This window comes from Dermacentor variabilis, chromosome 2, assembly GCF_050947875.1.
Source record: "Dermacentor variabilis isolate Ectoservices chromosome 2, ASM5094787v1, whole genome shotgun sequence".
NCBI classification, from domain to species: Eukaryota; Metazoa; Arthropoda; class Arachnida; order Ixodida; family Ixodidae; genus Dermacentor; species Dermacentor variabilis.
Genome location: NC_134569.1, coordinates 22,883,607 through 22,895,712, shown reverse-complemented (window position 1 = coordinate 22,895,712; position 12,106 = coordinate 22,883,607). Strand labels below are relative to the sequence as shown.

The 12,106-nt window shown below is 40.6% G+C and overlaps 1 protein-coding gene and 1 long non-coding RNA gene across 18 annotated transcripts in view; one reads left to right on the top strand and one right to left on the bottom strand.

Annotated features, from left to right (window-relative positions):
* LOC142571500 (uncharacterized) overlaps positions 1 to 12,106 on the bottom strand; it is a 236,683-nt gene that overhangs the window by 205,952 nt on the left and 18,625 nt on the right. For 4 of the 17 annotated variants that reach the window (XM_075679901.1, XM_075679900.1, XM_075679903.1 and 1 more), the window contains 2 exons: positions 11,162 to 11,407; positions 646 to 917 (listed from right to left, as the gene is read on the bottom strand). The exons of 9 other annotated variants lie outside the window; for them this stretch is intronic. In XM_075679901.1, coding sequence (XP_075536016.1) covers positions 646 to 917; positions 11,162 to 11,407 — 518 coding nt within the window. Of the gene's footprint in view, positions 1 to 640; positions 918 to 11,161; positions 11,408 to 12,106 lie in introns of all 17 variants that reach the window. 4 more of the 17 variants (XM_075679908.1, XM_075679902.1, XM_075679904.1 and 1 more) reach the window with 3 other exon arrangements.
* Positions 1 to 12,106, top strand: part of LOC142571506 (uncharacterized) — a 91,679-nt gene that overhangs the window by 73,806 nt on the left and 5,767 nt on the right. The window lies entirely within an intron of this gene.

The window sequence follows — 12,106 nt, the reverse complement described above, 5'->3', positions numbered from 1 at the left end:
GAACACCTACAATGCATGCATGCTATGTGGTGAATGTCAGGCAAGTGCTCACGTTTTCATAATTATTGTGATGCAAGCTACATGGTAGCAGTCAACAAGTGAAAGCAGCAGGAAGTAAAATCTCTCAATACCTAGCCTGTCTTGCTGAATTACTGTCCATGCGACTTTATAATAGACAGCTATACGTCCAATTGGGTACGGATGCCTCATTAGCCTTTTTTGAAGAATAAGGAGCTTTCTTTCTTTCCAGTGAAAAAGAGAATACATAAGGCCTCCAAGGTCAAGAGAGTTCAACAAACCAAAATAACCTTGCAACTGTTGGCGTGCGAGAACCTCAAATTACAAAAACAAAAGCGAACCACGCTTAGCTTGTTAGGAAGGAGACTTTCTTTGTTGCTGATGGCAAATGAGTGCTTTCTTTTTTCCTCTGCACTACTCAACACAATATACTGCTTGATAGAGGCCATACCACATTTTTCTGATGGCAAATAGTTTCTCTTTTTTGTGTGTGGAAGCGCTTCCAGCATTGTCTCTGTATGTACAAACACTGAAAATCAAGGTGCCTGAGAGCAGCTGCACCAGCATCACTCAGCAGCGCACAAGAGACTCACAAAACCGGTTAGTGCCACCAAGATGTCACCTCACATTGGGGAAAGTGCCATGCACACGAGATGATTCATTGCGCTGTGCTCCAGAGCCACTGGCCAGTGCAGCATGCATGTCACGCTTGTGTCTCTCGAGGCTACTCTTCCAAGAAAAGGGCCGCGAGCAGACGTCACAAAAGTAGACATCCCGCACTGTTGCATGGAGCACCTTGTGGCGCTGCATATTAGCCTTGTTGCTGAAGGGCTTGCCACACACGTCACAACGAAATGTGCCTGTCTTCTTCCGTGGCCGCCAGTAGAACTGTGACACTGCTGCACAAACAGAACAAAAGGAAAGGAACAGATGGGCAAGCAGTGGTGCAGCTAAGGTCATCACTACGCAACGTTTAAATCACAGCAAGGCCAAGTTGAGGTTCTGCAACAATGCAGAAAAAGGTGAACATCCCTGTTCACCATCTTAATGCACCTTTAACTTCTTGATGAAATCATGCACACCACAGCACACACTGAAGCACAGCTGAAGGTGAAAGCCACTAATGTAGTGCCCAATACACAAACAATTTCGTTACCAATGCTTTCACTACTGCCTACAGTCTAATATTGCTGCCTTGGTAAGCAGACACCTACAGTTGGTTTGAAGTAGTTCTATGACTATCCATGTCTCGACACTCTGAATTCAATTCAGTAGAATAAACACTGCGTTTTCTCACATTTAGACTCATAACAGTATGTTTCACCAGGCGAAGGATGAGCAGCAGCATTACAGTAGATCAAAAACCCAGCATTCAAGATTATGGCAAAACACATTGTTCTAACAGCAAAACACAGAGATCTTGGGGGCTGCACAAAACCTGTTGCACACAATTTTGTTGCAGTGTTATTAGTTGGACCGAGATTAATAAAAATGCAATGCTTACATATTTGTTAATGTCCTGTTTAATTATACAAGAAAGCCCTGGCACCAAGGCACAGTTGCTGCTACCTTCACTTTTCCTTCCTTTTGGTGCTACATCCAATTCGTTTCCATCACAGTTTCCTACGATAATTACTCAAGGGAACTCTGACACTGCAATCGCTCAGCCACCTTGGGAATGATGGGTAGTACATGGATTTGTCTGATCTTCATGCCCGTGGATTCGTACATTCTTGTGGCTTTGTTTACTATGCTTTATCTGCCTTCACTGTCCTAAATTTAAGTGCAGTCTATACTTTCTAAGTGCAGAAGACTCTGCAAACATACACAATCGTTAATGAATGCAGTGGTTGTGCCTGTTGAGGCGGCCAAATTGAAATGCAGCAAGGATTTCAATGCGTTGGCTTGTTTGCAAGAAATTCACAAGGCCATTCTATGCCACTTGTCGATGCACGAGTCCCTGGCATAACGGTTTCAATATCGGGCTTTCGTGCTAAAGGACCTGTTTTCCGAGTCCTGCCATCAAACAATTTTAATAATGCTTATTTAGTTAATTACTACACAAGTGCATTGTTTAAAATGACGAGTTCACAAAGCCATTTGAAGCCAAAAGGACAAAGTTCTGGCAAATCCATGTATTACCCATCATTCCCATGCTGGCTGAACCATCCTGCTTGCAGCTCCCACAGACAATTGTGCCATAGTTCCCTCTAGTAATTATTGTATGAAACGCTATGGTTTCTATTACTCTTATGGAACCATCACTGGAGGGGGTGTAATGTGGACACCACGTACTGGCAGTTTTGCTCAAGTTGGCAAATAATGCCCATTCGTAGCTGTACGAAGAAAAAAGAAAAGAAAAAACGGGAGTGAGGGAGTAGATGGAATGTCGGACTGCTTAAATTTTTTTACTGCACTATCTTCAGGATCGGCCTACATTTTTAGGCTGCCCATACCAACGGGAATGGCTTTAGACCGTACTACCTTTGGAATTGGCCCACTTTTTCTGGCAACGGCCCATGAAAGAGGCTAGAAGCACACACCCGATACGGAAAAGTGGGGTAACTCACAAAGGAAGATATTGTTTTCAAAAAAAAAAAGACGAAGAAGAAGTAGAGGACAGGCTGAATACATTAGATGCTACACACTTTTCACTTTGTATACTTAAACTTGGCTTACATCCCTACTTCTAAAATGTCAAAATTGCAAGCAATGAGTACAGCATGCCAAATATGCAGGTGACATCATATCTGACTAAATCTGTCTAGGTTGCATGGCATGCCATGACGAGGCTTGATTGTGTTTTTCCAGTTATTAAATGCTATTCTCCAGTTGACAGAGTGCAGCCACTAGCAAATGCAGCAGAGCAACCGCTGTAAGCTATTTCAATAACAACATCAACACTTGTAGGCTATAAAGTTGTAAAATAGTTGCGATGCCACATGAGTCATTAGACCCTTTTTCTATGAAACAGTTATTACTGTTCTGAGGCATTTATCTAGAAATCTGATCTTAAAAAGAATGAACACAAGAGGCATGTTCTTGGATCTTTAAAGAAACTATTACCGTCAAAGCGACCAGGAGGAACATGAACGATGAATCACACTACTTAAAGTAACCATCATGTAAAATATATTTTTAAGCAAGAGTGCCAAACATGCAGCTCACACGACTGTCATGTAGGGGCTTGCATGGTCTTTTTGAGTACTTACACCCCCCTTTGCCCAACACAACTGAGGTTGTCCAAGGAAACTTCCCCACCACACACTGCAGCTTACAAGACATTTATGCATTCTATGGCCTTATCCTAAAATGAGCACCTAAGTAGCATCAAGGGAACAACCTAAGCAGCTAAGTCCATCGCTTTAACAATTCATCTAGCTAAATGGAAAGCAGTAGTTCATGTAAAACATAATGTAGACATCTAGTGACAAAAAAAAATGTCTTCAAGACTATGTTCAAAATCTTAGCTGTAATGACTGGTAGAATATGAATTTCGTGTTCCTTGCAACAGTAGACCATAATGTAGTGTACTTTATAAGTGACCTGATCCTTAAGTTTGAGAGCCCCGGTCCAAAAGGTTTTAGGAGAGACTAACTACATAGCAAAGATTTAATGACAGAAAGGGGCCAGTCATTTAGATGAGCACATTTCTATCTGATCAGCCATTTTACAGCATGTGAAAGATGTTATCTGCTCACATCAAATGCTAATGGCAACTCAAGAAGGTATTGCATAGCACTCTCTCTTGCAATGCCCAGTTATTCTATACTCTCTACAGCACTCTACACTACTATACGATAAACCAACAATTATAACTAAATAATGTGGGACTGCACACTGATGATGCACAGGACCTGCAGTACCAAATGCCATGGTACAAAGCATGCAAGCAAGTCACAATCTTTGTTCTTTCAGAAATACAGAAAGTGGTAAATTCTACACCTGTTGAGCAAGGGCCAATGACGGCCAAAGAGTTCCATGACATCTACACCTGTGCAATTAATTTCTGGGGAGTAAGGCCAAATTTCATTATGACCTCACAAAGCAATGGGCCTAAGAGAGTCAAAAGTGCTACATAATTAAGAAAATCTGCAATAGACATGTCATTTTCTGCAAAAACATCATTGCTTAGAAGCTGTGATATTCAAATAAAAGACATTTTAATGCCATCAAATGCAATTAACACAAGGTTCACAAATCTTCAAAGAGCACATGCAGGCATTAAAGAGCAATGCAGTATCTCATCAATGAATAATTTCTCAGAAAAAAATTGTTGAAAGTAATAAAGCTCCATACCTATTTTTTTCATAACAGACAAAGAACCAACCATATGAAGTAGCAAATTTGTTTTAAAAGAAACAAAGCCACTTGCAAAATCCCATGTTCTGATGTGTGGTCCGTTCACAAGCTGTTTCACAAACCAAAAATAGCAGAAAGAACAAAAATTAAGACCAATAGCCCAATGTTAAACATGAAGCTTCAACTGAATGCGACAGATAAAACACAATACATAAATTTACACAAAAAAATTTCTCAATATGTTGCCAGACATGCCACAGCACAAGCAGAAAATATGCGCAAAAACTAATGCTTACATTTCTCTGCACTTCAGGATGACTTGCGCAAGATTATAACAAGCAAACTAAACTAAAATGCTGCTTTACTGTTGCATATAGCATTATTTTGTTTAAATGGCATCTATGAGAAGGAAAAAAAACGTCAACACAACGGCATACTCCAATGAAATTTCATTTTGGCTAAACTGATTATAAATGAGCAGAAAACACAATCAAAGTAATTTTGACAAAGCCATGGTGCTGTCACTGCCCATTCCTTCCATTAACAGTGCCCGAACAGCATTTTAGCAGAATACTTGGGCACCTCATAGTAAGCAGACATTTTGCAGATCCCGGAATGACAAAAGTGTGCTAACCTTTCTGTCAAATCTCGACATGTGTTTCTGAACACGCACTCATCCTCAAAGTTCGAGGTTCTGGGTCTTTTCTGGTGAGAAGTACCAACATTTCTTTGAGTGTTGATAAAAAAAATACTATTTTCTTCCTACATTTTCTTGCAATACATTTCCTGATGTTTTGAACATTACATTTTGCAACACGACTACTTTGTATCTGGAACTATCAGAAACGGTGCTTTTTACGCGTCTCAAAATTTCGTTGCAGCTGCCCTTCAAGAATTCTGTAATAAGCCACACAGCTTGTGAAGCTTCATTCAGTTCCTGCTGATTCAATTATTTGGAAAACATAATTTTAGGGCACTAAAGACACACACAAAGGAGAAACAGACATACAGAGCATCAACTACCAACTGATTTATTGAAATAGAAGATGTGGCATGGTGCAATTCCTGCGCACGCGCAACACATCTATTTCACATCTGCGCTCGCGTCCACATTCCATTTAAATAAATCATTTGGCAGTTGGCGCTCTGTGTGTCAGTGTGTGCAAGCATGCACACGCTTCCAGATCAGGAAAGGGGTTAGCGGCAGTAAACACTTTCCACCTGTCCTTTCACTACTTCTTTGTTGGTCTTGGTCAGCTTTGATACAGGCCCACCTCAAATGTTTGCCATTAGAGCACCATGTAAAAAAAAAGAAAGGGAACAATAGACAGGACTGCTGCATAGACACTGCCCCCATCTAGGGCAAACAAGTTAAAGGGGAATGGGGAAGTTGAACATTATGCTATCTCCATTCATATCGTTTCTAAAAATTGTTTCGGGGCATAATCCTTCAAAGGCAGTGCATTCATTGTGTCGCTCAGGTGTTCAGAGCACCTCTAAACGAAGTTAATCATATTTAGGCACGAGACCATGAACATGAACTTTGTATGCAAACGCTTCCATTACATCCGTGCAATATGATGAAAGAAAGTTAGCAGCATGGGTCAAATCTTCATATCCAAGCACACACTTTGTGCCTTTTAGGTTTGCTAGCACATAAGAGCTTAAAATACTTTAAAAAAAAGAAAGGAAAACTTGTACTCCTGCGCACCACTTGTGCTTCTCAAGTGGACTGGCACAGCGCAAGTGATGAGCACCACGTCAACATTTAAGTCCCTTAACAGTGAAAAAGCATTTCAAGGAATAAAGAGGGATGGAATGTGCACAGTTTCTGTTCATTGTCACCCACAGTATTAACCTACACATCACAAACTTTGAATTCGAACACATATGAACAAAACAATATAAAAGTTTTACTGCAGCTTGAAAAAGTGCCACCGAGTAATGTTTAATTTTGTGTCAAATTACCGTTTTTAACTATTCATTTTTTTTTTTCAATATAATATGGTCGAAGCTATTAGTTTTGGCAGAGTAACAGCCTTTGCTTTAGTGCTTGCACCTTTCAGTGGCATAAAAGGTCATCGTTAAAAGATGGGAACCGTCACTGGTTCTTTGTGTCTGTCAGCACTGATTAGGGCCAGGATAACGTAAAAATCATATTTTCTTTTTCCTTTTTGGACTTTGTCAATGGTATAAACGGCGCTCTGCCTACTTTATCACCAGGTTCAGCTGATCATGAGTGGTGGATGATAAGGAATAGAATAAAGCAAAAAATGGTGCTACATTATACTGACCCAAAGCTCACAGTGAGTAGGTTTGCCCCCCCCCCCCCCTTCATGACATGCCACCAAACTTCCTCTATGTTCCTACGATGAGCTCTTTTCAATCAGCAAAATTCAATAATGAAAATCACCAAAATCTGAGCTGGAAGTCGCTTTTCATTTACTTTTATTCTAAAATTTCTTCATATAGTAAGCACTTTTGCATGCACGCCCTTTAGTCGGTCTTTTTTGCACTGATCTCTCCAACATGTAGAGAATACACTTCAGAGAAGTGTCATATCGAGAAGATACTGCATGGCACCAATGAAAGCTAATGCCAGTACAACATAACAGTTACTACAATTATACAGCCCGACTACCATTTTGTGGGCAATAATACTCTTGGGGTAATATAATAACTGATTGCTGCTTCATGAAACAACACCTCTAGCACATAAGTGTGCACTTCATTGTGCTGACCACAGCAAAGTACCACAAAGCTGTTGCATATCAACTAGTCAACATAAAAAAGTCAGTCTCTGAAGAAAGTGAAGTCATGGTGCACAATTCTGAACAAATGTACACAAAAATAGATTGCCCACAACAGGCAGCATAGTACAAGGGCTCTCGTAAAGTTTAATGCACCATCGAAGAAACTGCTCCAACAAATCTAAAGCCAAATATTTTGCAGATAATGGACAATCACAACGTTCGTGAGAAAGGGGCAACTGAAAATTGTTGGGAGAGGCTTTCATCCTGCAGCAAGGTTGCAAACTCTTTAAGTGGACAAAGCCAGATTGGGGGGGGGGGGAGGAGGCTGGCACTGCCTAATTTCCAGGAGCCGCCAGTCTGTATGTGCAACAAAGTTTCACGATTTTTTTAATCCTACCATGCGGCAATTACAGCAAGAAAAGCGCAGTAGTTGCCTGGCTACCCTGACTACCAATACAGATAAAGGTAATGTGAGCAGTCAGGGCCTACAACAGAACTGAAACCATGACAAAAATGGAAGGTGGCATGTTCAGCGCCACCAGAGGCACTCATGGCCAAGGTGTTGGCCCCTCTTAATTAAGGAGCACAGGTTGGGGCCAAAGCTCCACAGTAAGTGTTTTCCCATGTTCCTGCATCTAAATAAAATATATATATATATATATATATATATATATATATATATATGTGTGTGTGTGCAACTGAGCAACAGGCATTATAAAAAAGAAATTTCGTTTACCAGTTGTTATTCAGCAGAAATAAACAAAAGTTGGGACATTTGGCCATTCCAACTGGCTCACGTCGGGACTCGGGACATTTGCTCAAAAAACGGGACTATCCCACTAAATTCAGAGACAGTTGGCAGCCCTACCCTGCAGTGGACATCACTAGTCGGATGACAAATTCACGTCATATTATTATTACACCTAAACAAAGGCACATTAAAGTACCCAACAGATTTAACAGGAAAATAGAGAAGCTGGCATACAAACCACTGTAGGACAGGTTCATATGCTAAACATCAGCCAAGCTCTGAAAGCTGTGTAATTTCTATTGCAATCACTGTTATTTTCGAACCTAAAATACAGAGGAAAGATACGTTTCAGAATCTAAATGCATCACCCATTTATGTGGTGTACACTACAACTTATCTTTAGCTAAAAGGGTATGAACGCGAGCTAGTTGGTACGAATCCATCGGTGAAAAAACAATGTGAAATAAACATGGACGAGGGAGAAAGACAGGACAAGTCCTGTCCTGTGTTCTGGATAAGCAATGACCTGTGTTTCTCCCTTGTCTTGGTTTACTTTGCACTGCTTTTAGCACTTCTCTGCAGCACCATTCGTACACCAGCTTCAGAGGGTCAAGCAGTACAAGTTCCTAATTAATGTTGTTCACACTTTTAATGCCCAAAAAGAGGGGAGGACATCCTTGCTTTTCTTACCAAGGATGCAACCCTTACTTCTCCAATGTTCTCAACAATAACTATCAACTACTTTAGGAGGACGTCAGCTTAAATGGTACTTGGGATCATGCTTAAACACCCCCAAAGTTCACTGGTGAACAGGAACCACAACTAGAAACCTTGCAAATGGCTCTCATTTTCTTTCAAATTTCACCCAAGTATTAATCATCATTCTCCGTGTTCTTGAGAGCCTTGTGTAGTCATAGCTTCTTTTTAGTTGCCATTATACACTTTCAGATAAATACAGTCATGCCTGTCTAAGAAAGGTAAGACAGTAGATTCTAGTAGAGATTAAGACGAAGAAACTGAGTTGGGCGAGTGGTGTAATGTGCATAACAAATAACTGATGTGTTATAACATTATTAGAATTGGTGCCAAGGGAAGAGAAATGCAGTCAAGGAGGGCAAAGGTTTAATTAGTCTGATGACACTCTGAAATGCAGATATATAACTTGGAATCGGCTAACATAAGACAGGGGTAATTGGAGACCACACAGAGATGCCTCGGTCCTGCACTACACATAAAATAGCCCAATTATAATGGCATTTCAGAAATTTTGAGTATCTATGTTTCTTTTTTTTTTCTTTGTGTATGTGTGTGGGGGGGGGGGGAGGTAATTATTTGAGGCACCTACCCAAAGGTTTTTAAGTATCTTTTTTCATTGACGTAAAATGCCATATGCTCGTCTGCCCATCTTCTGATTGTACTCCTTGGTATTAACCCTGCTCTAAATGCAGATCTGACCAGCTGCTGGGCTGATGCACAGCATTTCCTTGTGTTTGCCAAGCAAGTCACCCGATCCTCTACTGAACCTTCAAGGCTATGTCACTGATCATTATCACACATTCTCTCATCTCTGTCAGGACTTTGCAACATGAACACAATTTAGTCCCCACCTCTCCTTCCTCCTGTCTAGAACTGATCCTTTCGTGTGCTCAAGCATACATGAAAACATTTGTGGGGCATCAATAGTTGGCACAATGTAGTAGCAGCTAACAGAGTCAAACCGGCATATGTCGCTGCTGTACAGGCCATTGTACAGCTGTATACTTAATCATCAATTCTATAGTGCCCTGTGAGAAATGACAGTGCTGGCCTTAGCAGCACCGTCATTACCATTACCCAAGCACATCCCATGGACTTCCACAAGCTACCCATGGGCAAGAGCCCCAATGCAACCAGTGTTTCGAAAACCACCACCTCGGCCCCCTTATCGAGGAGAGTGAGGAGTCTCATGCACTCTTTAAAATATATAGTTCAAATTCAGAGCTGTCAGGACTCAAAGCCTCTGTTCAGGTCTCGATAATACGTTGCAGACACTTCTAACACATATTTTTGGGCACCGGCATAAAATAGGCAAATCCCACATGTCCAGCTCGACATCATTCAAAGAACCCCATTTTACACATGAAAATCAGTATTTACACTGATATTGATGTATATAGATTCAGATATTTTGGAGTTTATTGGTTGCTGTTAAGTTGAAAGTTTCACATCAGATATTTCAAGCAATGGTTGTAGACGATTATGGAACTCAAAATTTACTCGTACAGCTATAGCCACAGAGATGCTAAATGAAAATATTAAGCCATGATTAAAGGTTACACTTACAAAACAGCAGCTAGGTTACCTTCACTAAGAGTTATGCTAAAACAGTGACACAGTTACAAAATTTGGCAATGGGTGACTGAGGCTTCTTGTAGTTGATCACAAAAATAGAAGTATATACACAGCACTCAAAAACAAGAGGCTTCAACCTGCAGCTCACCTTTTCAAGCAGGAAAAGGCAAAAGAATGTTCACAAGACACCTACCATGAAAATGAGAGGAGATATCACTGATAGCATCTAGCCTAGAGCAATCCCTTATTTTTTTAACTTTCTCTCCGACATTGAACGACGACATAGCCAGTGCCATGGTTTGAAGAACATAAACCGAGAATGAATCTTTGAGCTTTCAAACGTGAATTATTTTACACTAAACCAAAAAAATTCTTTTTGCGCGCTTAAACTTTGGAACAGTCTTCCATATTCCATTAAGTTGTCAACTACCTTGTACTCTTTCAAATATGAACTGAAAAATTATTTGATGTCTGATTAATTTTCTACAATGTTATTTTGCTATTTAGAAGCTGTGGAATTACCATTGATTGTGCATCTTTCCTTTTCCTTTTATGTGTGTCGTCACTCAGTTTCTTGGTTATATTTTGCTTATTTCATTATTTGTTTCTCTGCTCTGTATTCCGCTTATTTTTATTTTATTTTTTTTTTTCGTATAACTTCTGATCCAAGGGTCCCGGTGCAGTCTCTGACTTTGGGACCCTTGTCTGTATACCATAATTGTAACAAATTGTTATGAACGAATAATAAACTGAAACTGAAACTGAAATCCTGATAAGGTTCGAAACAGATTTGCTCTTACAGGTTTGCTCCTGACTTGACGCTATCAGTGAACCTCTCCGGCACCTTGTTTTCATGGTGGTTGCCTTTGCAAATGTACTCAACAAGAATGATTTTGTGTTTTGCCTTTACTGCCTTCTTGACAACCATAAACTATTACGATGATTCTTAAGAACAATGGCCTCAAGAAAAGCACGCATTACTGCTGCCAGGCTGACATGTTCTGACCGTGGATGCGTTTCATGTGAACATGCAGCGTCTCCATCCAAGAGTAGCGTCGTGGACAGTACGAGCATTTGTAAAACTTTCGCTGCAGGTAGTGCATTGTCTGGTGCCGCCTCAGCTTTGCAGCGCTGCTGTAGCACTTATTGCACACACTGCACCAGTGTGGACGACAAACCAAGCTAGCTGAAGCTGATGGGGGGCCTCGGTACTGTCGTGCAGCTACTCCGAGAGTTTGCCAGCCATGGGTTGCTGAAAGACAACAAGAAAGGGTGCACCAGTGTGTGCCAACCATTCTGCCCCAAATATATTGCTCTGGTTTCAACAGCTCAGCATGTGAGGATGTTAAGAGGACATCCTGCTTAATCTTCAAAAGAGAACTAGCTTGTGCTTGTTGGTACAAGAAGCTAAATTCACTAACAGCACATGAAACAGGAGATACAGAAGGAAGCAGATGACATGCTGACTGTCAACGAATTTCACCATGCAGTAAGCAGTGCCACAAGGAGAAAACGAGGGGGAGCAAAAAAGAGTATTTGAAGCCTAATGCATGAACAGAATAGGTGACATGTGCAAGTGTGCAAACGGTATTACTGCAATCCAAAGAAATTGCATTTTTTTTACACAGACTATTGGTATTCCACTTTTACCTTTGATTTTACACAATTTGTCTCCATCACTTATTTTCTTTTGGTGCCTTTCTATAGTGGTCCTGTGAGAAATACAATTTAGTCAATCGTCAGCAGCTCGTCAGTTTCCTTTTGCTTTTCCTATGCGATGCACTGTTACTCATTTTAGTTACAGCCCATAATCCTCTTGAACCATCAGCTTATGTGAATGATGCCACATGCGTCCAACGAAAAGTAGGCTTACATGTTCTGTTAAGCCACATAGAAAAAAAATTTAATTGCTTTACAAATGTTACACAACTAAGCATAAGGTAATCAAACC